Consider the following 26,599-nt stretch of genomic DNA (forward strand, 5'->3'; position numbering starts at 1 on the left):
GTTTGGGTAAGCGTAGTGTTTAGAGCTGTCCTAAGGGCCGTAATCCTTTGCAATGTAATAATAGAAGGTCTATCAGCGTATGCTGTTTCAGCTGCTTTTAAGCGAGCTTCGAGCAGATGCTGCTGTTCTCCCTTTAATTTTTTCTGGGTCGCTGAGTAGGCGATGATCAAACCTCACGCGTAAGCTTTGATGGTCTCCGACATCATTGATGGGTTGCCCGGGGGGGGGGCAGTACAAATTTAAAATCCCATATTCCTCTCCATTTATAAGGGCTTTAATCAGATTTGTCTGATTTAGGATTTTGAAAGGGAAATTCTTCCGAACAAGAATAACAACTCCCCTACTTTTTGAGCTAAAAGAAGAAAAAAAGGCCTGATCAAATCCACCCTGTCGTAATTTCAAGTGTTCTTTATCCAACAAGTGTGTCTCCTGTAGGAGAGCTATATCAACTCTTTCTTTCTTGAGGTTTGATAATATTTTCTTCCTTTTGACTGGCAAATTACTCCCCTTGACATTCCACGTGCACCACTTAACTGACTGATCAACCATAATCATCTGGGCAAATCCGAGATCCCTCGGGAGGGGAAACCTTATGCAGAACATCCCGAGCGTAGAGCATATAAAATTTACAAAAATAAAGGCTCTCTAATACACTAACAACAGTATAATAAAAAAACTACTTCTAAATAATAAAAAAAAATAAAACTTATTTAAATGGAGATTTTCCCCCTTGTTCCCAGGGGGTATCACTTCCTTTCCAAAGGTCCATCGTATCCTCTCCCAACCAATGCCCTACCCTTGACCCAAGCGCTCCTCAATAGGATGAGGAGAATTCAGATATAATACAAAACTAAAATTAACAGTGAACACCCTACCCCCACCCACACCAACACCTGGATATATTTGGTAATGTTAATACCATGTATAAACATATATAACTATAAAATTACAGCCTCAACAAATAATAATTAAATATAATAATACAAAATAACAAGGGAAAACAACCCCGCTCCTAGAGACAGGTAAAATAGAATAAGGTAACCACCTCCCCCCACCAACATTAACTAAACCCCCTGACTTATACACACATGCACATACATACATATTTATATTTATACATACCCACATACATACATAGAAGAACAATTAAAAAAAACAACCCCAAGGGGGGGAGAAAATCGTTAAATAGAGAACAAATAAATAAATCCCTTTCCCCACCCCCCACGATAATATTAAACAGTAAGGTAAGAAAAAGGGGGGGGGGGGGGATATAAACTGGAGTGGGGGAAAGGCAAACCAACATCCATTATTTCTTACAATTTATTTAAGAGAGTCGAAAAATTCCTTAGCCTTTTCTGACGATCCAAAGTTATACACGGATCCTTCATGGTTAAAGCGTAGTGTCGCTGGGTAGTGTAAGGAGTACTGAATGTTTAAGTCCCTTAAACACTTCTTCGCCTCATCGAATGCCTTCCTCTTTCGGACCAGAGCTGGGGAAAAGTCCTGGAATAACAGGATCTTGGATCCTTTATAGATCGTGGCTTGGGAATCTTTTCCAAGATTTCTAGAGGCTTCCAGGAGTAACTGCCTCTCCCTATAGCTCTGCAGCCGAAACAGGACCGGGCGTGGGCGCTGGTTCGAGCCGGGCCCGCGTATTGCGATCTGGTAGGCCCATTCTACCCTTACCTGGCCTGATCCAGCTTCCAGATCTAAAAGCTGTGGCAGCCACTGCTCGAGAACCGCTGTAAGCTGGCCTTCCTCTTCCTGTTCCGGAAGCCCCAGCAAACGAATATTTTTTCGATGACCTCGATTATCGAGGTTGTCAATGTGATTCTCTAAGGTTCGGACTCGCTGTTCGAGAGTCCAGACCTGATCCACGGCCAATTGCGCTGTAGTTTCGGAGGTCGCGGCCTTTAGCTCCGCCCCTCCGACTCGGCGCTCGATTTCTTTAATGTCTCAATCGTGCTTTTGCAGCGCGGCCGAGAGTGAGTCCCATCAACTTCGGGATTCTTCAATGAAAGCATCGATCTTCGCATCCAGTTTGGAGATGATTTCCACAAGACTTTTCACTGTAGGTAAGTCCCTCGAAGCGGCTGCGGACGCCTCTGCTGCAGCTGGAGAGGGTGGGGAGGGGTTCCTGCTTGCTGAGAGCTGCGGGCTCCCTTCCCTTTAGTCATTTTTACTAAAGATTAGATTGTTTAAATTTAATACTGAGCAACTAATTAAATTAAACAGCTATTTTAAATGATTTGGTGAGTGTGGTGGGGGTGGGTGGCCCACTTTGCCCAAGTCTTGGGAGGAGCACTATAGACTCAGACTTGCTGGGTTGCCGCCATCTTGGATCCCCCTGGATTACCTTCAAAGAGGAGATGAGGCCGCCTACTTGCGAAACGTTTCAGAGAACACCTCTGGGACACCCGGACCAAACAACCCAAACACCCCGTGGCTCAACACTTCAACTCCCCTTTCCACTCCACCAAGGACATGCAGGTCCTTGGTCGACTCCATCGCCAGGCCATAGCAACACGACGGCTGGAGGAAGAGCGCCTCATCTTCCGCCTAGGAACCCTCCAACCACAAGGGCTGAACTCAGATTTCTCCAGTTTCCTCATTTCCCCTTCCCCCCCACCTTGTCTCAGTCCCAACCCTCGAACTCAGCACCGCCTTCCTAACCTGCAATCTTCTTCCTGACCTCTCTGTCCCCACCCCCACTCTGGCCTATCACCCTCACCTTGACCTCCTTCCACCTATCGCATTTCCAATGCCCCTCCCCCAAGTCCCTCCTCCCTACCTTTTATCTTAGCCTGCTGGACACACTTTCCTCATTCCTGAAGAAGGGCTCATGCCCGAAACGTCGATACTCCTGCTTCTTGGACGCTGCCTGACCTGCTGCGCTTTTCCAGCAACACATTTTCAGCTGGGTATAGTCAAGGTACATTTCTGCAATAGGAAAGGTAGGATAAACGAATCCAGAGCGCTCTGAATGACAACGGAGGTAGAAATTAGGACAAAGGAGGAAAAGTCAGCTGACGTCAGGGAGAAAATAAAATTGAGAATCTAAATGGTTGCTGAAGGTTCAGAGGGGAGGTGAATAGGCAAGAGGACCAAAGAGGAATGATTTGAAAAGACTGGCAGCAGACATAAAAGGATGTCCAAATGTTTTCTATAGATATCCAAATAGATATACAAAAGTTGGTAAAAGGAGATGGGTTGATTCAGGAGAAATGAAGGGATTGGCCCCAAAACATTAAATGAAAACTTTGTGTCTGATTTTAACAAGAGGGATGATATTCAGGCCATAGTGATGAGGGTACTGTAGCTAGAAGAATTCAAAACTTAAGGAAGAAGTCTTGAATAGACTGTCGGCGCTGGGATCATGAGATGCATCCAAGTATTTTGAAGGAAGTGTGTGTAGAAATTGCAGGGACATTGGCCATACCCTTTCAGTCTTCCATAGAAGAGGTGCTATATATCCTTTCAGTCTTCCATAGAAGACTAGAAAATTGCAAGTATTACAGCCTTGTTCAAGAAAGGTTGAAAGGATAAGCTGAACAATTAACTTAATGTCTCAAGTGGGAAAGCTTCTTGAGCCAGTTATTTGGGCGAGAGTTAGTGATTGCATGGAAAAGGTGGCTGGTGTTTTTTTAAGAGGTAACAGGCTCGATGAAGGTGATAGTGTTGATGTGTATGTGGACTTCCAGAAGACATTTGATATCATGCCATACAATAGACTTGAGGAAAGTTATAGGTCATAGACTAAAAGGGTCAGGAGAGATATGGATACAAGATTGGCTGAGTGATATGAAGCTGTAATTGTGGATATGTTTGGGGCTGGGTGAAGGTTTGTAGTGAACTAAAACAAAGGTTGGTATTGAGACACTTGTTTTTTCTGGCATTTATTCAGTGATCTAGATCTTTGTGTGCAGGGGGTAATTTCAAAGTTTGCAGATGACATAAAACTTGGAAGAATTGTAAACTGAGGAGCACTGTGTAGAACTCCAAAAGCCATGGACAATTTGGGTGAATGGGCAGATATGTGGTAGATATGATTCAATGCAGAGAAATGAGAGATGATGCATTCTGGTATGAAGGGCAGTATGAAATAGGGGTACATTTCTAAAGGGATGCAGGATCAGAGGGCCCTGGATGTTTATTTACACATTACTGAAGATGGCAAGACAGGTAGCAAGGGCAGTTAGTAAAGTTTATAGTGTCCTCAACTTTGTATTAATAGAGGAATGGAATATGAGAGTAAGAAGGTGATGTTGAACTAATATAAGAAACTTAATAGACTTCATTTGGAGTGTTGTATACAGTTGTGGGTGTTACATTACAAGAAGGAAATGAACACATTGGAGAGAATGCCAAAGTGGTTTACAGGAATGGTCCCAGGAATGAGAAAAATCAGTTATGAGGAAAGATTAGAAAAGTTGGAACTGTTCCCCTTGGAGAGAAGGTCGTTAACATTTTCAAAATCATGACCTGGCTGAGTTGGATAAATAGGGAGAAGCTGTTCATGCTTGTGAAAGGAATGAGAGGGCATGGATTTAGAGTAATTTGCAAAAGAAGCAGTCAAGAGGACATTAGATAATTATTTGGATGAAAAGCATGTATAAGAATCACAAAACACTTTGGTTCAGTAAGTAGCTAGGCAAATAATTTTAGCTTCAAACTCTTTGCAATAAAGCTATCAATTTATGCCTTTACTTGTTAAAGTCTAATCCCCTTTTAAAATTCCTATGCGCGCACACATATGCAAACTAAAAAAGAAAAGAAATGGATTTGAGTTGAGGAAATACTGGACTTCACAGCTCACTCACATCACTCCACAGGGTTCCTTTTGCTTACCAGGACTTTGGATTTTCAATCCCTTCTCTCCAGGTTTTTGTGGCAGGCACAGTGTATACCACAAAGTCTTTTTAAAGGCAACTAGTGTGAGAAAAGACAAGTTTTTTTTCCTGCATTTTTCTTGGTGCTGAAAGAGAAACCCCACCTGACCATAAACATGTTGAACCACCGTGTGTGCCCCCCCCCCCCCCTTAAAAGAGAGCAGGAAGAGTGAAGGCCATCCTTTGTAAAATATCCAACCAGGATTCAGAAGATCTTTCCTTTGTGAGATGAGAACAGGTGTTGAATGAGAATCTCCGACCTGTATTGTACACCAGTACCAGACTGCTGATTTTATCAAAAACCAAATAAAACATGGAATTAAAGTAAACACCATGCTCCTTCAAGATATTTCCACCTTTTTTGTTTGGAATTCTCTTTATTACATTCATAAAGAACAAAGAGTAACCAGAATGAATAATCAAATTATTCTGTTTTAAAAATGTTTCACATTTTACAGAGATGGAGCCCTACAGACTGTGGGTCCCCAATTTCATTTCAAATAGCAGTATGGCCCCTAGTCTGTCTGTGGGGAACCACAATTATTGTGGAAAGCTCCTGAAGGAATCATTTTACTAATGTACAATGTAGCCCATTTTTCATCAGAAGCAAACACTGCACATGGAAACTCCTGACTGTAGTGTTTTATAATTCCAGAATGTATCTATTCAGAGGCTGCACACTAAGATCCCCACCCAATAAAACAGAAGGTGGTGAAGAATTGTTCATTTCCCAGTTTCCTCCTCTATGGATTCTGGCACATGGGTTTATGATGCAGCAAATATCCGTATTGTCCAAAACCGGGAGTGTCAGCAGACTCTGAAATAATGGCATTGGGGTTTCACTTCTGGTTTTCTTGTACTCCAAATTTTTTGGTACAGAAGAATGCCTCCCAGAAATCTTGCTGATTCTGTTCCTGATCTGCAGGATGTACAGCTATAGTTACAACACTTCATGAACTGTTGGTACTTGAGTAACTGAATTGTAATGGGTGCTTTCAGTAGGACCAGATGTTGGCAGAGTGCCCGATGGACAAGTTGGAACACTGATACAGGAGTAATAGCTTTCCTTGGGCTTGAGTATCTGTGTTCAAAGCCCAGAATGTAACAGACATTGTGTGTTAACCAGCGTTCATGTTTGTTCAATGTCTGTTCAGAGCAAATGGGGATTATCCAAATGAAGAGTGCCTCCCCCTTACTATTTGCAGACTATCTTCTGAATGGAATGCCCTGTTCGGAGTCTGGCCACCACTTTTTTTGAGTTATCATCACCTCTGCTTCCGTCTTAAAGAGGCCTCAACTGAAAAATAAAAGTGTTAGTTGGTCAAACAGAACACAAGAACCAGCTTGGGTTATTTACTCCTTTACTACATCTTATTTTGATGATGCTGTGTTTTCACCCTACTGTGTTCTTGTTTTCAAAAGTCAGAATAGCTGAGGATTTTCTGAGCCAGGAATATGTCTGAATTGGACAATCATGAAGACTTGGTGAGAATGTGGGATGCCCTCTGGTCCATGGGAAGTGGGGTTCTAGGTTCAGGTTTGCTCCCATTTCTGTGCTGAGGCGATTGTCTCAGATGCGCCAGTTAGAGGCATTAGAGTCTGCACCCCAAACCACAGAATTGAACAACATACCGGGCAGAGGGCTGGTCTGGCATACTGTCCACCGGACAAGGCAAACGTATCATACAGACACGATGACCCGAGTGGTGAATAGCTCCTGATGCTATCTGGCTGCAATTATTGCTGAAAAACAGCAACATGGAATCATATACCAATTTCACGCAGAACTAGCCCTGTCAGCCTATTGGCTGTGTGATACTGTGGTCCTATCAGTGTAACACCCAACTCCCTCAAGTATCTGGGCTGTGTTGGATTAGCACGAGGAACACAAAAAGGCATGTTAAAATCAGAAGTTTAAAATTGTGGTTCTTACCTGTGTAATCTTGGGAGCACATTGGCTTGAATATCACTTCTTTGAAAGCTACAATCCATTCCTTGAGATCCTGAGCATCTTTGCAGGTAAATACAAACTTCCGCTCTGGCGTCTCAATCGTTATCCCCAAGTTCCATTTATTGCCTTTCACACCGGGTGGGAGGCCCTCCAGAATATTATACCCATACTGTGAATGCCCAATGAACACCTCGCCTTGTGCATAGGCATCCTGAAAGAAAGAACTTTGTGAAAAGCGCTGTTAAGCTCAATGTCCCAAAGGTTTTTGCCATCAGTAAAACTGAAGTGACTGCGGGAAACCCAATTTGTGCCCAGCCTGGCTCCTCCCACACAGCAATGTGACCATGACCACATCATTTGTTGATAGTGAGTTCTGACAGAAGGATCTTTGATCAAAAATGTGAATTCCATATCATTCTTCATGCAAATTCCCAGATTTGCTGAGGATTTATTTCCAGCATTTCTGTGATTATTTCAGATTTCTGGTGTCTGTTGTGTTTTTTCATGTCTATTACTACTTGTGGTAGGTTCACGGATAAATTGATTGAATCAGGATACAGGGAAAGGCTCACTGTTCTTCTTTGACGTCGTGTCATGGGTTCTTGTATGACTCCTTGCAGGGACAGTCGGGGCTTCTGTTTAACATCTCCTCTGAAAGACAGCATCTCCAACAGTAAAGCACTCCCTCAGTACTGCCCTGGAGTGGAGCTTAAACCCACAACTTCCATCTTGGTCAAGACAGCATGCCAGCCTTCGGCAAGTCCAATATGACAAGGAGGAAGATGGGGCAATAGCTAATCCCGATGATCCCACAGTGAAAACACATGACACTGAGCCTCACCAACCAATAGGGATTTCGATTTCAAATTACTCCTGTGGGAAACTGATGCTATCAGATTATCTGTCAATTGATAACAAACACAGAGCAGCTGTTCAGATTGTGTTAGGGATAATGTGTTATCACTGAATTAATCTGCCAGAGACCCTGGCAAATGATCTAGGGACACTGATTCCAATTTCACCACAGCAGCACTTGGAATTGGAATTCAATGAATTAATCCGGAATTGAAAAAAAAAAGTCTTGATATGTGAGTTTTTTGAACTGTATTCCTCAAAAGATGGTGGCAACAGAATCCTTGACTGTTTTTACAGTAAAAGTGGATAAAAAGTTATCAGGGAAGAAGCTAAAGATGTGGAGTAATCAGATTGCAGTAGTTATAATGCCAGATGGTGTTAATGTGGGACAATTAAGGAGCCCTGGCTGACAGACATAAACAGGAGTGTCAGGGCTTCTGTTCACTGAGCTGACTCTGAAGGAGCTGGACCAGTGTCAAAGACTTTGCACGTGTAGATAAAGGGTGACTTTGTGTTGGGATACTCTGTGGAGTTATTTCACACATCAGTCTTGACCTCTTTGAATGGTATAGCAGGCACAAGGGGTAGAGTAGCCCACTGCCCCTGTTATACTTTTAATGTTAATTTTCATGTGTTTACATTAATTTATATTAACAGCAAGATATTTAAAGATCCCATTGAGCCAATTCCTTAAAATAGCCTATGATTCATTTAGCATCTCAGTAACTCTTCTCACCTCATCTGAGGAACAATCATGTCAAAGGTTGAGAGGAATCGTGTTCTTGTTGCCATTGTATGAATCTTAGATCAATCTGACACCAACAGTGGTGTACTTCATTGAGTGATGTATCAGCCCTTGGGTGTTTTGCTGTCCCTGGCATGCTTCGACAACTACTGCCTTTCTGAGCACTTACCAGCGGTTCCTTAAAGTACAGCAGTTTACGATCCTGAATATCCAGTGTGAACCATCTTCTCTTAAAAGGTTCCTTTTGCTGAAGGAAAGGGCCATACTTCAGTTTATTTCTATGGTATATGATGAAATTTCTGTCTTTTTGACACTTGAATGCTTTACATGTATATTTAGTTTTCTTAACATTTTAATATATATCAGACGAAATAAGGTTCAATTTACATAGAATTACATTATAGAAGTGAGTCTTTCAACACTTGACCCATGCTGATGTTTCTAGTCCACAAGCCTCCTTCACCTTACTTGATCTGACCACAGCTCTGCATCATTCTTTTCCTTTTCCCCCTCAGATAGTTATTGAGTTTTCCCTTGAATGCATTTCCCTTATTTTTTTGTTCCACGTTCCTTAAGATGATTTTGCTAAATTTCTTTAGTAACTGTCTGCTTGGTTTGGTCACCAACAAATAGAAACATCTTCCCTATCAAACCTTGGAGATAAGATCTTCAGCCTGTTCATCCTTTACCAAAATTTTAAAATGTTCTAGCTATGATTAATGTCCTTGCATTTGCCTCTATGTACTACTTAAAATATGGAGTTAGAATTCTATTCTGAATGTGATGTAACCAAGATTTATATAAGTTTACTCCATCCCCTTGCCACACTCCATCTTCAGAATAAATACCAACCTTTCCTCAGCTACAGTCAGTTCTGAAGGAGGGTCATTGGACCTGAAACCTTAACTCTGCTTTCTCTCCACAGGTGCTGCCAGACCTGCTGAGCTTTTCCAGCAATTTCTGTTTTTGTTTCTGATTTCCAGCATCTGCAGTAATTTGTTTTTTTGTTTAATACAACTTCTCTGCTTTTCAATTCCATCCTTCTCAAAATGAATCTCAGTGCTTTATTTGTTTTATATATAGCTTTAGTGTTCTGCATTAGTCCTTTCATAAATTCCTACCTCCAAGATAGAGAGGGATTCCTGATCAGAGCTAGTATGGTAAGGTGATCCTCCAAATTCTCCTCGTATCCTGAGTGCGCTAGCCAGAGAGAATGCTCTGGAACATCTGACATAAAAGCAATGACACTGCTGACCAGAGCACTTGAATGTTTGCTATTCTGTGTCTACTGTTCTGGGAATCTCCCTTGACGGCGATATAGTTAATTGATGATTCTAGTTTTATTGCAAGAGTTGTTGACTATATCCAAATTTCTGGATCATATTTTTAAAAAGTATTAAAAATTAATTTCAAATTCCTGAGAAAGCCTTCCTGGAAAGACTACTTAAACACCAACTAATCTCACCCTTCTGTACGCAATTAGATTTTGTAGTCTTAAAGCAGAGAAGAATACATTGTATAGTGTGAGATATAAAGTTCCTCAAATTTTGAGAGTGTCATGTATTTTATTAGATTACTTACAGTGTGGAAACAGGCCCTTTGGCCCAACAAGTCCACACTGACCCGCCAAAGCGCAACCCACCCAGACCCATTCCCCTATGCTTACCCCTTCACATAACACTGTGGGCAATTTAACATGGCAAATTCACCTAACCTGCACATTTTTGGATTGTGGGAGGACACCGGAGCACCCGAAGGAAACCCATGCAGACATGAGGAGAATGTGCAAACTCCACACAGTCGCCTGAGGCGGGAATTGAACCCTGGTCTCTGGCACTGTGAGGCAGCCGTGCTAACCACTGTGCCACCGTGTCGCCCCATTTTAGAAAAGCAGGAGGCTGGAAGAACACAGCAATTCCATGAAAGATTTACCATTTCTACAATAAGCGCATCATATTTATTCTGTAATGCACAATGTACATACCGTGGGGCCAGTTTTCTCCATATATCCCTCCTTTAAATAATTTCTCGTTAATTTTGGTATGAGCTGAGAAAATAACAATATAAAAATCCATCAGTTCAGTAGACACACTATACAGACACATGAAACAGTGGTCCAGTCGTGGTCCTTTCTCACAGCTACCATTAGCTCATTTTAATTCTTCCATCTAGGGAGATCTGAATCCTGTTGCTGAACTGACTTCCCTGTTCCCAGAGGTATCCTCATGCTACCTCATGCTATCATTTTAAAAAGTGTATTCTAAGAATTCAACTATTCTCGTTAGTTCTGGGGTAATTTCCCCCTCAATCAAACATTTTCTAAACCATTTGTAAAGCAGCCTCCAGACTCTATAATGTGAAGTATGTGGCTCTGTTAATGTATGTATAAATTTGTGAAAGTATCTATGCATATATCTGTATATACTGGTATTTGCATAGTGTATTTTGTGCATATGTACATTTCAAAGCCTGTGTTTATGCAATTGTTTGTGTTATTCATAGTGTCTTCATCTGGAAGTGTTTATGTATGTCCATATGTTTGTATCTTTGTGTGCATGTCTGTGCGTATCCATGTGATCGTGTGTGTGTATGTGCATCTCAGTGTGTGTCCATGGCTATGTCCATAGATGTATCCGTCCGTGTGCATGGCCTGGTGGGTGTCTATGTGCATGTTATTGAACAGGGTTGCATAGGTGGAGCCAGATAAACTCTGATAGGATGGTGGGCACTCGGAGTAGAGGGTGTAAATGTGCAGGTGATGTAGAAGATCAACAGTGTTGTTGTTGAATGACCAAGCAAGTCCAAATGGCCTACTCTACATTTTATGTGTTCATTTACGTTATGTGTTTCTCTGTATCTTTGCAGCTCTTTGTCAATATATGATTCACACATATGTGAGCTCACCTCTGTGTCACTGGTTGTAGGGAAAGCATTTTTCAGATATCTGAAACGGGCTGCCCTGATTGCATTGAACCAATCCACAATGTCCTAGGAACAAAACAGGAGAGTCAGTCATTAGGACTGAGACAGACAGACAGAGAAAAAGAGGGAGAGTCAGCATTGAGTGAAAGTCAGTTTTGGGGCAGAGAGAGAGTCAATATAGAAAGAGGGTCAGTATTGAGACAGATAGACTGGGAGAGGGAGAGTCATGTCGACAGAGGGTCAGTATTGAGAGTGGATTAGTACTTGAACAGAGAGTGAGAGAAGGTCAGTATTGGGACAGACAGACAGACGGTGGGGGGGGGGGGGGGGGGGGGTCATATTGAGAGTGGATCAGGATTGGGACAGAGAGACACTGAGGAATGTGTAGCTTCTGTTTGCTGTGGAGCTTTTGAGGCTGTTAGACCCTCCCTTACCTTGCCGTTTTTGTGGTAGACAAACATACTCCTGGTACGCCCATCTTTCAGGTAGGTGATTTGCAGCCCATTTGGATTGCCAATTTTTTCTGGCTGGAATGTGGCATTAAGCTCTGACACGTGAATGACTCCTTTTGGCTCTTTATCCTGTTAAAACAGATTGTGTTGTTTCATTTGTAACACCTCTGCCTGCTTTCCTCTTCTCACACTGTACTTGTGTGGTTTCTCCATGGGATATCAGATCCTGAACAGCTGGAATATCGGAATTATCCTGAAGGAGTCAGCCTGGGATGAAATGGAGTCGAGCATGGGAGAGATGGAGAGATGTGCAACTATGGAATGACATCTGCTCTTTTCATGTCATCTGTTTTTTTTTTAACAGATTCCAAGTAAACAAAATAAATTCGTAATTTGCTATTTTACGTTCCTTCTCTGCATTTAAGCATGTATATATATGTTATTATGGCCACTAGACTTCATAAAGTAGCTATGATGAACCTGTTGCTTAATATAAATTAAACAATGCGGTAGGAAGGATGGTGATGTCGGAGGTGGGTGAGATGATGTGAAGCTGAACTCTGCTCACTGACGAACAATGTGTCAGTGTGGTCTTGGAGAGGGGGGTTAAAATTTATTGAAGCTTTAATATCAGGTAGCTGACTTCTGCTACAGATTGACAGACTGAGTCAGTGAGACCAAAGGATTTGTGCAGAAGTAGCCCCACATTAGATGCTGCCAAACAGACGAAAAGGATGGTTTTTAGGTGAAGCTGGAACCAATGTTGCAAGAAGGAAGGAAGGAAGGATAGTGTGAGGTTGTGACCCCACTGGAACCACTGGGAATATTACAATGACGCTCACATTGCCAGGAATTAATAAAATAAAACCTGATTTAAAGGGAAGAGAAAGAAAAATGCAAAAATGTGAACTTTGAATTTCAAAGAACAAGAAGACAGTAAAAACCTTGTGCGTTAAAGACAAAAACAGGGAGGGAAAAGAGAAATTCCTCCGAGACAAATTCAAAACAAGATTTGAACGGAGAAAAGCTTTGATTCAATGAATAGGGGCTACTTGCTGATGTTTCAAATTTAACTTCTGGTTTTGACTCACTTCTTCCCTAAATTAAGTGCAAAAGAGGTTGAAATGTGTTTCATGTCACGACAAAATTGTGACAAAATTACAAATGGACAATTTGATTGCAAAGCGTTTTTGTGGAGACTGCTTCAGATCTGTACTCTGACATAAACACAGACAATGCTGGAGAAACCCAGTCTGTCAAGTAGCATCTGTGGAGAGAAGAACAAATGTTTCGAGTCCAGTGGCCCTTCAGAACTAAAAGCAGTTGGGTAAAGGTGATATTTATGCTGATGCTAGGTGGAGTGGAGAGGTAGGAGTGAGCAAATAGGTGGAGGCAGAGAGGGAGAGAATGAAAATGAAAGGAAGGCAAAGAGACTATGGATGGTAAACCAGCGAAGCTGTTCCTAGTTCTGAAGAATGAACATGAGTTGAAAACATTAACTCTGTTTCTCTCTCCACAGACAGTGTCAGACCTATTGAGTTTTTCTCACAATTTCTCCTTTTATTTATTTCAAATCTCCAGCATCTGCTGTTCTTTGTTTAATTTTGGAAGTGTACTCATCTCTTTCATGTGCCATGACCATGACACTAAGGAAACTAGTCAGGGCAGTTCAGGGAAATGTTTACGAATTTGAGGAAATAACAGGATCAGATTTCTGTGAAATTCGAGAGAGAAAAGGGCATTGTATTTGAGAGATGATATGGGTCAAAAAAAAAATTGAACAACTAAGATCTTAGTTTCTCTCACTAATGAGTGAATTTAAAAATAGTAACATTTTGGGAATAAGATGGGACTTGGAAGATAAGAGCAGCTGCTGTTGAGCTGCCCATTAAAAATGGTTTCAATTTGACATTTTGTCCTAATTGGGGGAGGTGGTGACATCATATTGATATCACTGAGGTAGTCATCCAGAGCAACCTTGGCAACATGAAATTGAATCTGACCACAGCACATAGTGAAATTCAGCTTCCATAAAATCTGGAATTAAAAAACTAGACTAATTTTCTTCAGGGAGGGAGGTCTGCTGTCCTTGCCTGATCTGACAGACATTTGACTCCTGACCCACAGCAATTTGATTGACCTTTAACTGCCCTTTGTAATGGCCTAGCAATTTATTGAATTCAAGAGCAATTAGAGATAGCTACATTCCATAAAAGAATAAAGGAAAAGAAAACAAGAATGTAAGCTGTTATTTGCAAACACCTGCGTAAAGTAGAGAGATCGGGGGTCTGAGTGAATAAACAATGATATGGAGGTGCCGGTGTTGGACTGGGGTGAACAAAGTTAAAAATCACACCAGGTTATACTCCAACAAGTTTATTTGGAAGTACAAGCTTTCAGAGTACTGCTACCTGATTACCTGATAAAGGAGCAGTGCTCTGAAAGGTAGTTCTTCCAAATAAACCTGTTGGACTATAACCTGGTTTTGTGTGATTTTGAACTTTGAATAACCAATGGTTACATTGATTAAGATATCAGAAATTTAAAAAAGAGGATAAGTGTGATTCATACCTACTATATACATACCTACCTACTAGAAAAGGTGCAAACCTTTACCTACTCTTGGGAAATAAGGCAGGGCAGGTGACTGAGGTGTCAGTGGGGGAGCACTTTGGGGCCAGCGACCATAATTCTATTCGTTTTAAATTCGTGATGAAAAAGGATGACCAGATCTAAAAGTTGAAGTTCTAAATTCGTGAATGGCCAATTTTGACGGTATTAGGCAAGAACTTTCGAAAGCTGATTGGAGGCAGATGTTCGCAGGTAAAGGGACGGCTGGAAAATGGGAAGCCTTTAGAAATGAGATAACAAGAATCCAGAGAAAGTATATTTCTGTCAGGGTGAAAGGGAAGGCTGGGTGACTAAAGAAATTGAGGGTTTGGTTAAGAAAAAGAAAGGATAGATCGAGTGAATCCTTAGAAGAGTATAAAGGCAGTAGGAGTATACTTAAGAGGGAAATCAGGAGGGCAAAAAGGGGACATGAGATAGCGTTGGTAAATAGAATTAAGGAAAATTCAAAGGGTTTTTACAAATATATTAAGGACAAAAGGGTAACTAGGGAGAGAATAGGGCCCCTCAAAGATCAGCAAGGCGGCCTTTGTGTGGAGCCACAGAGAATGGGGGAGATACTAAATGAATATTTTGCATCAGTATTTACTGTGGAAAAGGATGTGGAAGATATAGACTGGAGGGAAATAGATGGTGACATCTTGCAAAATGTCCATATTACAGAGGAGGTAGTGCTGGATGTCTTGAAACGGTTAAAGGTGGATAAATCCCCAAGACCTGATCAGTGTACCCGAGAACTCTGTGGAAAGCTAGAGAAGTGATTGCTGGGCCTCTTGCTGAGATATTTGTATCATCGATAGTCACAGGTGAGGTGCCGGAGGTTGGCAAACGTGCCACTGTTTAAGAAGAGTGGTAAGGACAAGCCAGGGAACTATAGACTGGTGAACCTGAACTCGCTGGTGGGCAAGTTATTGGAGGGAATCCTGAGGGACAGGATACACATGTATTTGGAAAGGCAAGGACTGATTAGGGATAGTCAACATGGCTTTCTGCGTGGGAAATCATGTCCCACAAACTTGATTGAGCTTTTTGAAGAAGTAACAAAGAAGATTGATGAGGGCAGAGCAGTAGATGTGATCTATATGGACTTCAGTAAGGTGTTCGACAAGGTTCCCCATGGGAGACTGTTTAGCAAGGTTAGATCTCATGGAATAAAGGGAGAATTAGCCATTTGGATGCAGAACTGGTTCAAAGGTAGAAGACAGAGGGTGGAGGTGCTGCATTTTGGGAAAGCAAATCTTAGCAGGACTTATACACTTAATGGTAAGGTCCTAGGGAGTGTTGCTGAACAAAGAGACCTTGGAGTGCAGGTTCATAGCTCCTTGGAGTCGCAGGTAGATAGTATAGTGAAGAAGGCGTTTGGTATGCTTTCCTTTATTGGTCAGAGTATTGAGTACAGGAATTGGGAGGTCATGTTGTGGCTGTCCAGGACATTGGTTCGGCCACTGTTGGAATATTGTGTGCAATTCTGGTCTCCTTCCTATCGGAAAGATGTTGTGAAACTTGAAAGGATTCAGAAAAGATTTACAAGGATATTGCCAGGGTTGGAGGATCTGAGCTACAGGAAGAGGCTGAACAGGCTGTAGCTGTTTTCCCTAGAGCGTCGAAGGCTGAGGGGTGATCTTATAGAAGTTTACAAAATTATGAGGGGCATGGATAGGATAAATAGACCAAGTCTTTTCCCTGGCGTCGGGGAGTCCAGAACTAGATGACATAGGTTTAGGGTGAGAGGGGAAAGATATAAAAGAGACCTAAGGGGCAACCTTTCCACGCAGAGGGTGGTACGTGTATGGAATGAGCTGCCATAGGATGTGGTGGAGGCAGGTACAATTGCAACATTTAAGTGGCATTTGGATGGGTATATGAATACGAAGGGTTTGGAGGGATATGGACCGGGTGCTGGCAGGTGGGACTAGATTGGGTTGGGATATCTGGTCGGTGTGGATAGGCTGGACCAAAGGGTCTGTTTCCATGCTGTACATCTCTATGACATACTTGCCTTAAGAATGGGCACATAAAGGCTAACTGTTGGAAATTAAAAAGCATGATTTGAAATGTTTGTGGGATTGTGTAGCACGCATTCAGTCAGGTAATGTGAAATATGGAACCTTGCCCAGGTACGTCCTGTCCACAAAAAAGCAAAATAAAAACACCAGCACAGACAATCACCCTCCAGGCTACTGTCAGTCATTGGCAAAGTGATAGAAGGTATCATCAACAGTGCAACCAAGTAGTACCTACAGACCAATAGCCTGAGCGCTGTTGCTCAGTTTGGGTTCCACCAGAACCATTCAGCTGTTGTTCTAATTGCAACCTCGGCCTAAACATGGACAAAGGAACTGACCTCCATGACATGAGTGTGACTGTCCATGTCACCAACACAGCATTTGATAGAGTGTGGCATTGAGGAGCTTGAGTGAAATTGAAATTAGTACGAATCAGGCAGAGGGAAGAAATGGAGGTGGGGGGCGGGTAAATCTCTCCACTGGTTGGAGTTAAATCTGTACTAAAGAAAATATTGTGGTTGTTAGGCTCAGTTTCAGGATTTGCCAATTTCTTTATTTATCACATGACCTCTAAGCACCCCAATTCCAGACAAGAAGCATTTCTCCCATTTCCAATATTTTTAGAATTAATAAACAAAAGTTTTCCATGGAGAAACACCATTGATAACTAAATTTTTCTGCTGGATTTGTATGCAGTCATGTTCAGAAAATCATACTCAAATTCTTGAAGACTTCAGAAGATTGGTAACCCATCTGTTACAGACACTGTCAATATCCAGCCTTACTGATGTCAGTGGAGCTCGGCTCAGGTTCAATTCAACCTCTAGCAGTAAAGATGGTATGTGATATGTATTGAGGCAGAGGGAGAAATCTTTACAACTGGGACAGATACAAGAGCCATACCTCCTCCTTAGCGTAGTATTGGATAACACCCTCTTTCTCCAAAAGCCGGAAACTCCGCTTCTGAAAATTTCCTTTGTCTTTTCCCCGTTTCCAGAGATAACCGACACGGTCACCTTTATAATGAGCAAGGAAACATCTATGAACCTTGAAGAATGCCAGTTCCAATTCATGACTAGTCCTGTTCTCCTGGTGCTCAGTGATTCACCATCAATGACTCCATTTTAAAACTCTTGTTTCCACATCTCTCCATAGCCTTGACCACTCTCTGTAATCCACAACCCTCCTCTAATTCTGATCTTTTGAGTCATAGAGTCAGAGATGTACAGCATGGAAACAGACCCTTTGGTCCAACCCGTCCATGCTGACCAGATACCCTAACCCAATCTAGTTCCACCTGCCAGCACCCGGCCCATATCCCTCCAAACCCTTCCTATTCATATACCCATCCGGATGCGTTTTAAATGTTGCAACTGTACCAGCCTCCACCACTTCCTCTGGCAGCTCATTCCATACACGTACTATCCTCTGAGTGAAAACGTTGCCTCTTAGGTCTCTTTTATATCTTTCCCCTCTCACCCAAACCTATGCCTTCTCGTTCTGGACTCCCCCACCCCAGGGAAAAGACTTTGTCTATTTATTCTATCCATAACTCTCATGATTCTATAAACTTCTATAGGTCACCCCTCAGCTTCCGACGCTCCAGAGAAAACAGCCCCAGCCTGTTCAGCCTCTCCCTTTAGCTCAAATCCTCCAACACTGGCAACATCCTTGTAAATCTTTTTGGAACCTTTTCAAGTTTCACAACATCTTTCCGATAGGAAGGAGACCAGAATTGCATGCAATATTCCAACAGTGGCCTAACCAATGTCCTGTACAGCCACAACATGACCTCCCAACTCCTGTACTCAATACTCTGACCAATAAAGGAAAGCATAACAAACACCTTCTTCACTATCCTATCTACCTGCGACTCCACTTTCAAAGAGCTATGAACCTGCATTCCAAGGTCTCTTTGTTCAGCAACACGCCCTAGGACTTACCATTAAATATATTAAGTCCTGCTAAGATTTGCTTTCCCAAAATGCAGCACCTCAATTTATCTAAATTAAACTCCATCTGCCACTTCTCAGCCCATTGGCCCATCTGATCAAGTTCCCATTGTAATTTGAGGTAACTTTCGCTGTCCACTACACCTCCAATTTTGGTGTCATTTGCAAACTTACTAACTGTACCTCTTATAATCAATCCAAGTCATTTCTATAAATGATGAAAAGTAGTGGAACCAGCACCGATCCTTGTGACATTCCACTGGTCACAGGCCTCCAGTCTGAAAAACAACCCTCCACCACCACCCTCTGTCTTCTACCTTTGAGCCAATTCTATATCCAAATGGCTAGTTCTCCCTGTATTCCATGAGATCTAACCTTGCTAATCAGTCTCCCATGGGGAACCTTGTCGAAAGCCTTACTAAAGTCTATATAGATCACATCTACCACTCTGCCCTCATCAATCTTCTTTGTTCCTTCTTCAAAAAGACTCAACCAAGTTTGTGAGACATGATTTCCCACTCATAAAGCCATGTTGACTATCCCAAATCAGTCCTTGCCTTTCCAAATACATGTATATCCTGTCCCTCAGGATTCCCTCCAACAACGTGCCCACCACCAACGTCAGGCTCACTGGTCTATAGTTCCCTGGCTTGTCCTTACCACCTTTCTTAAACAGTGGCACCATGTTAGCTGACCTCCAGTCTTCTGGCACCTCACCTGTGACTATCAATGATACAAATATCTCATTAAGAGGCCCAGCAATCACTTCTCTAGCTTCCCACAGAATTCTAGGGTACACCTGATCAGGTCCTGATCAGGTATGCGTTTCACAACATCAGCACTTCCTCCTCTGTATTATGGACATTTTTCAAGATGTCACCATCTATTTCCCTACATTCTCTCTTCCATGTCCTTTTCCACAGTAAATACGGATGCAAAATACTCCGTATCTGCCCCATCTGCCCCATCTCCTGCGGCTCCACACAAAGGCTGCCTTATTGATCTTCGAGGAGCCCTGTTTTCTCTGTAGTTACCCTTTTGTCCTTAATTTATTTGTAAAAACCCTTTGGATTCTCCTTAACTCTATTTGCCATAAGTTATCTCATGTCCCCTTTTTGGCCTACTGATTTCTCTATTAAATATACTCCGACTGCCTTTATACTCTTCTAAGGATTCACTCGATCTATCCTGTCTATACTTGACATATGCTTCCTTCTTTTTCTTAACCAAGCTCTCAATTTCTTTAGTCATCCAGCATTCCCTATACCTACCAGCCTTTCCTTTCACCGTAACATGAATATACTGTCTCTGGACCTTCGTTATCTCATTTCTGAAGGCTTCCCATTTTTCAGCCGTCCCTTTACCTGTGAACATTTGCCCCCATCAGCTTTTGAAAATTCTTGCCTAATACTGTCAAAATTGGCCTTTCTCCAATTTAGAACTTCAACTTTTAGATCTGGTCTACCCTTTTCCCCAAAGTGCTCCCCCACTGACACCTCAGTCACCTGTCCTGCCTTATTTCCCAAGAGTAGGTCAAGTTTTGCTCTAGTAGGTACGTCCACAAGCTGACTCAGAAAACTTTCTTGTACACACTTAACGAAGTCCTCTCTACATAAACCCTTAACAGTATGGCAGACCCAGTCTATGTTTGGAAAGTTAAAATCCCCTACCATAACCACCTTATTATTCTTACAGATAACTGAGATTTCCTTGCAAATTTGTTTCTCAATTTCCCTCTGACTGTTAGGGGGTCTATAATACAATCCCAATAACGTGATGGAGTATTTCTGGTTTTAATCACTCCACCATTGGTGCCCACTGCCTTCTGTCACTTGAGCCCTAAGCCCTTGGATTGGACTCTCTCTGTCTCTCTCTCTCTCTCGTCTTTTAAAGCATGCCTTAAAAACTTCATCTTTGACCAGACTTTAAGTTACCTGTCCCTCCCCCTGCGGCTCCTTGACAATTTTTTTGCCTGATTTCTGCTTCTGCAGAGATTCTTGGAATGTTTTACTGCATGAGAAGGTGCTAGGCAAATACAAGTTGTTGTATATGAAGGGGAGGGTCAATCCCCCCAACCCTGTACCTGATATGGGGGATTCCCGTTGCTCAGTGACAATGTCAGTGAACTCCTCCCGCTCATATTTGGCTCGAATCCACTGCTCCTTCAGAACTCTGGATCGGGGACAGAGAGGAACATCAGAGTTGTGAGTGCCAGGTGAACAATTCCTGCCAAGCCAGATTGGTTAAAGGACATATCTATCTTTCCACTTGACATCAGTGTACCAGCACAGTCCCTCCCCCCAACAACTCAAGACAACTGGATCTGCAGCCATGAGGAAACCAGGCTGATATACTGTCCAAAATGGCTCCATCCTCAGTCTGCAGTGAGTATGGAGTCAAAATTTAAAAGGGACCTGAGGGGTAAAGTTTTCACGCAGAGGATACTGCGTGTATGGAATGAGCCGCCAGAGGAAGTTTAGAGGCTGGTACAATTACAATATTTAAAAGGCATCTGGATGGGTATATGAATGGGAATGGTTTAGAGGGATATGGGCCAAATGTTGGCAAATGGGACTGGATTAATTTCAGATATCTGGTCGGCATGAACGAATTTGACTAAAGGGTCTGAAGTGGACAAATTCTTGGTAGGTTAGGGAATGAAAGGTTATTAGAATGTGGAGAAATCAGATCAGATTTGACCTTATTGAATGGCAGAGCAGGCTTAAGAGGCTGATTCTGCTCCTAATTTATATGTTTGTATGAATGCCCATATGTAGCAGTGTTTCCCAGCCACACCCTTTCCTCAAACAATCAGAGTGAATCATCCAGAGACCCAGAGTCACCATCTAGTAAAGGTGAGTTCAGATCTCAGCATGAGCAATTTACTCATTTCAACATAAATCTGAAAAAAGCTGGTCTCAGTAGGATTGAGCCTCAAGCTGTTAGTTTGCTGCAACAACAGAGCTCATCCCTCAATATCTTTAGGGAAGGAAATCTGCCATCTTTACATGGTCTGGATTCCATGTGACTCCAGACCCACAGCAATAGGGTTGAACATTTAATGAGCTGTTTAATAGTCATGGACCATTCAGCTGAGACCCCAACTGGTGAAGATACCTTGTGAGAAAGGCTAATTATTGAAACTATAATTCTTCAACATGAAAAATGCAAATATGACAGAGAACATGCAGTAACTTCATCTCATGGGTGGTCTTCATCCCAAAGGATCCATTTGCCATGTTACAAACCCGACAAACACCCAGAAAAATCTGTGAGCCAAGGCAAGAGGAGCCACCTTTCAGTGGAGCTAAATTGTTGGTGGAAGGAAGCCATTTCCTTTGGGAGGGAGCAGGGTGGGTAGATTAGATTAGATTACTTACAGTGTGGAAACAGGCCCTTCGGCCCAACCAGTCCACACCGACCCGCCGAAGCGCAACCCACCCATACCCCTACATTTACCTTTTTACCTAACATTACGGGCAATTTAGCATGGCCAATTCACCTGACCTGCACATCTTTGGACTGTGGGAGGAAACCGGAGCACCCGGAGGAAACCCACGCAGACACGGGGAGAATGTGCAAACTCCACACAGTCAGTCACCTGAGTCGGGAATTGAACCCGGGTCTCTGGTGCTGTGAGGCAGCAGTGCTAACCACTGTGCCACCGTGCCGCCAGTTGAGGAAAAAGGTGCAGAACCTTGAATGTAGAATCAGGCCATTCTGAGTGAGTACATAATATGGTCTCACAGAATGGGGAGCAGAAATCTCAAACTGTGCTTCCACAAAACAGATGGTTCTTTGCCAAGCAGAGTATATTAAAATTGCCATAAAACCATAAGAAAGAGGAACAGGAGTAGGCCATTCAGCCCCTCAAGCCTGCTGTGCCATGGCTGATTTGACATTCCTCATGCCCACTTGCCTGTCCTTTCCCTATGACCCTCAATTCCCCTCCTGATCAAGAATCTATCGATCTCGGCCTTAAGTATACACAAGGACTCTGGCTCCACAGCTCTCTGTGGCAAGGAGTTCCAAAGACTCTCAACTGTCTGAGAGAAGAAATTCCTCCTCATCTCAGTCTTAAACTGGAGCCCCTTTACTCTGAGACTGTGCCCTTTGATCCTTGACCCTCCCATGAAGGAAACAACATCTCCTGTTAAACCCCTTAGGAATCGTATATCATTCAATGAGATCACCTCCCATTCTGTTAAACTCAAGTGCATATAGTCATAGAATCATATAGCATGGAAATAGACCCTTTGGTCCAACCAGTCCACACCAACCATGATCTCAAACTAAATTGGTCCCACCTGCCTGCACTTGGTTCATATACCTCCAAATATTTCCTATTTATGTACTTATCCAAATATCTTTTAGATGTTGTAACTGTATCTGCATCCAACGCTTCCTCTTGTAGTTCATTCCACAGACAAAACACTCTCTGTGTGAAAAAGTTGTCCCTCATGTCCCTTTCAAAGGTTTCTCCTCTCACCTTAAAACTATGCCCCCTAGTTTTTGAACTTGCCAACTCTAAGAAAACGACCTTTGTCATTCACATTATCTAAGTTTCTCATGAACCTCAATAAGATCATCCCTCAACCTCCTAAGTTCCAATGAAAAAAGTCCCAGCCTGAAAAAAGTCCCAGTCTTTTCAATCTATTTTAATTTCTCAAACCTTCCAACCGCAGCAATATCTTGATAAATCATCTCTGAACCCTGTCCAATTTAACAATATCCATCCTATAGCAGGGCGACCAGAACTGCAGAATGTATTCCAGAAGAGGCCTCACCAATGTCCTATACAACCTCAACATGATGTCCCAACTCCCACATTCATAGATCTGAGCTGTTTAACCTTTTCTTATGAGAAAATCCCTCCATCCCAGGGATCAGCTTGGGGAACATTCTCTGAACGGCCTCCAATGAAATAATATCTTTCCTTAAATAAGCAGATCAAAACTGCTCATGGTATGCCAAATGTGGTCTTACCACCACCGTAACAGTTGCAATAAAATTTCCCTACTCTGATACTTCAACCTTCTTGAAATAAGGGCTGACGTTCCATTAGTCTTCCCGATTACCTGCTGCAACTGTGTGCTAGCCTTCTGTGTTTCATGCACAAGTACCCCAAGCCCCTTTATGTTGCAGCCTTCTGCAGCTTTTTTCCATTAGAGTCATATTCTGTTGCAGCAAGACTAGCTAAATGAATTAAAGATTATGGATCAGCCATAACTGGATGGTGAGACAGGCTTGTGAAGCTGAATGACCTTCCACATGGCTAACTGTAAGGTGGGCAGTACCAAAGATATCTCTGTGAACAGCAGTGCTGTTCTCAGTAAAAGAAATTGCTGCTTACACACAATCTGAAGCCTGAGGCTTGTAGTAGAAAGGAGGAACATTTGCTTCATAGTGTTTCCTCGCCATCCAGTTACCATGACTTCTCATTTGCTATACACAAAAAACAACAAGAAGAGATGTTTTTATTAGTGTCAGATTAAAAGGGACTTCTTTTTATTGTCCCACAGCTGATCTACAATGCAAACCTCATTCAAAGCCTTAAACATGTGCCTATTAGTCATAGAGTCATTGAGATGTACAGCATGGAAACAGACCCTTTGGTTCAACTCATCCATGTCGACCAGATATCCCAACCTAATCTAGTCCCATTTGCCAGCACCTGGCCCATATCCATTTAAACCTTTCCTATTCAAAACCCATCCAGATGCCTTTTAAATGTTGCAATTGTACTAGCCTCCACCACTTCCTCTGGCAGCTCATTCCAAAAACACACTACCCTCTGAAAAAGTTGTCCCTTAAGTCCCTTTTATATCTTTCCCCTCTCACCCTAAACCTATGCCCTCTGGTTATTACTCAATAATTCACAGAACAAAATATCTTATTAATTATTAGTCATTATATATTAGATGCTCCACATTCCCAGAAGCTTTGACTCAATGGTGACATACAGATTGGTGAATAATGTGTCCCAATGCTCAGTCTCCCTGTGGTGAGATAACATAACCCACAGTTAGGGGAAGTGATGGCCTAGCCCACTATTACTAGACTATTAATTCCGAAGCTGAGTAATGTTCTTAGAACCTGGGTTCACATCCTGCCATTGCAAGTGGTGGAACTTGAATTCCATTTTTTAATAAGAAGTTTGGAATTAAGAGTCTAATGATGATCTCAAAACCATTATTGATTGTTGGAAAAATCCATCTAATTCACTAATGAAACTTCTCTAGTCTAGTGTACGTGTGAGTCCAGACCCACAGCAATGTGGTTAACTCTTAACTGCCCTCTAGGCAATTACAAATACGCAGTATATGCTGGCCCAGCCAGTAACATCCACATCCCATGAATGAATTCTAAAGATAATCTAATCGTGTCCTCTCCCAATGTACAGGAGAAGGTGGGTCATCAGGAGGTATTGTTGGATCACAATCAGGAGCTCAGGGTCACTCTATCTACCTCTCTGTGACATAATGCCCTTCACAGCTCCATGCTGTTGCTCCAACTGAGTTCAGATCTAATCAGCACAGATCAAACATCAGATTCACATCTTTCCCAGGTCCATGGGTCACAGAAGTCCCCATAGTTACTCATTAACTATACACATGAACAATCCTAGGCCTGAAAGCACTTGCCTTTAGGACAGAAAACTTGATTGATCTTGCCCAGTCTGACTGATGTATGTGAATCTCATCCCAGGCCCACCATCGTTGACTGTGCAGCCCTGTGAAGTGGTCTGACTAGCTTCCTCAAATGTTTTAAATTGCTACAAAGAATAACCACACGAACTGCAGCAGTTCAGGAAGGTTCATTATCAGCACAGATAGGATAGCAATTGCCAGCTAGTGACACCCACATTCAGTGGATTTAAATTTTGTAAAGTTTGGTAAAATACTCTGACTGTGAACAAACTATGACTTTGCTGATCTAAGCAAACCCAGCACAAGCTGCAGTCAAACTCGACTCAAGAAAGCCCTTATTGTAATGCAAACATTCCCTGTACCTCAACTAAATCATCATCCCAGAAATCCAGCCGGATAGATTTGACTCTGCTGATTCCTGAGAGGTTCCGATGTATCCCTGAACAGTTCAAGCAGATGAACACTCCAATTGTGTAAGACGCCCAGTCAGGATCTGAAGGGAAGAGAAATTGAAAACTGCTCGTTAATCGCTGTTTCACTGCCCTGTTAGCACAAGAACAATATTTAACAACAACTATGTTTGTCTAACGCCCATAATTTAGGACAAGGTCACATAGCATTTCCCAGACACAAGTATCAGACAAATCTAAAATAAAACAAAGTGCAGGTACTGGACATCTGAAACAAAAACGGAAATTGCTGGAGAAACTCAGCAGGTCTTGTGAAGAGAAATCAGAGTTAATATTTCAAATCCAGTGACCCTTCTTCAGAACTGATATTATCCAGAAAAAGGTGGCATTTATTCTGAAGGTAGGGGGACACTGATCCACAAAAGAATTTCTTGAAAATATATGAACTAAGAGCAGGAAAAGACAAAAGTGGCCGCTCAAGCCTGTTACACCTTCAATAAAATCATGTTTGAATTTCTACACTAACACCAGAGAAAAATATGTCCCACTATTCCAGCTGAAGTTCATTTGATTAATTACTAAAAAGAAAGGATTGTCTAATGACAAAGAATAGGAAGCCCTGTTGGGCATTTTTGTTCATTAATGGGCTGTGGGCATCTCTGCCTGGGCCAGCATTTAATGCCTGTCCCTAATTGCCCCTTCTTCAACCACAGCAGCCCTTGGGATCTGGGTATTGTCAACAAAAGGGCATCGGGTTTTGACCCACTAACACTGAAGGAATGGCAATACATTCCAGTCCAAAGATGGGCAGGTTAGGTAGCGTGGCCATGCTAAATTGCCCTTTAGTGTCCAGGGATGTGCAGGCTGTGAGGATTAGCCATGGGAAATGCGGAGTTACGGGGATGGGGGTCAAAGAGTGTGATTCTAGAAAAGCACAGCCGGTCAGGCAGAATTCGTGGAGCAGGAAAATCAGGAATGACGGAGCAGCCCAAGAGGGCTGAGAGAAAAATGGGAGGGGGTGGGGGTGGGGGAAGGTAGCAAAGAATGTGATGGGTGAATGGGGGTGGGGATGAAGGTGATAGGTCAGAGAGGAGGGTGGAGTGGATAGGTGGAAAGGAAGATGGGCAGGTAGGACAGGT

General features: G+C 42.4%; 2 protein-coding genes across 2 annotated transcripts in view; one reads left to right on the forward strand and one right to left on the reverse strand.

Annotated features, from left to right (window-relative positions):
- The window catches only part of tefm (transcription elongation factor, mitochondrial), a 101,752-nt gene that overhangs the window by 18,871 nt on the left and 56,282 nt on the right, over positions 1 to 26,599 (forward strand). The window lies entirely within an intron of this gene.
- Positions 5,249 to 26,599, reverse strand: part of adap2 (ArfGAP with dual PH domains 2) — a 29,749-nt gene continuing 8,398 nt past the window's right edge. The window contains exons 2-11 of the mRNA XM_043715113.1: positions 25,413 to 25,543; positions 23,754 to 23,845; positions 20,484 to 20,572; positions 17,352 to 17,464; positions 11,797 to 11,943; positions 11,345 to 11,428; positions 10,425 to 10,487; positions 8,610 to 8,687; positions 6,823 to 7,051; positions 5,249 to 6,186 (exon numbers count right to left, since the gene is read on the reverse strand). Coding sequence (XP_043571048.1) covers positions 6,155 to 6,186; positions 6,823 to 7,051; positions 8,610 to 8,687; positions 10,425 to 10,487; positions 11,345 to 11,428; positions 11,797 to 11,943; positions 17,352 to 17,464; positions 20,484 to 20,572; positions 23,754 to 23,845; positions 25,413 to 25,543 — 1,058 coding nt within the window. The 3' untranslated portion in view covers positions 5,249 to 6,154. The remainder of the gene's footprint in view (positions 6,187 to 6,822; positions 7,052 to 8,609; positions 8,688 to 10,424; positions 10,488 to 11,344; positions 11,429 to 11,796; positions 11,944 to 17,351; positions 17,465 to 20,483; positions 20,573 to 23,753; positions 23,846 to 25,412; positions 25,544 to 26,599) is intronic.

This window comes from Chiloscyllium plagiosum, chromosome 24, assembly GCF_004010195.1.
Source record: "Chiloscyllium plagiosum isolate BGI_BamShark_2017 chromosome 24, ASM401019v2, whole genome shotgun sequence".
Taxonomy (NCBI): domain Eukaryota; kingdom Metazoa; phylum Chordata; class Chondrichthyes; order Orectolobiformes; family Hemiscylliidae; genus Chiloscyllium; species Chiloscyllium plagiosum.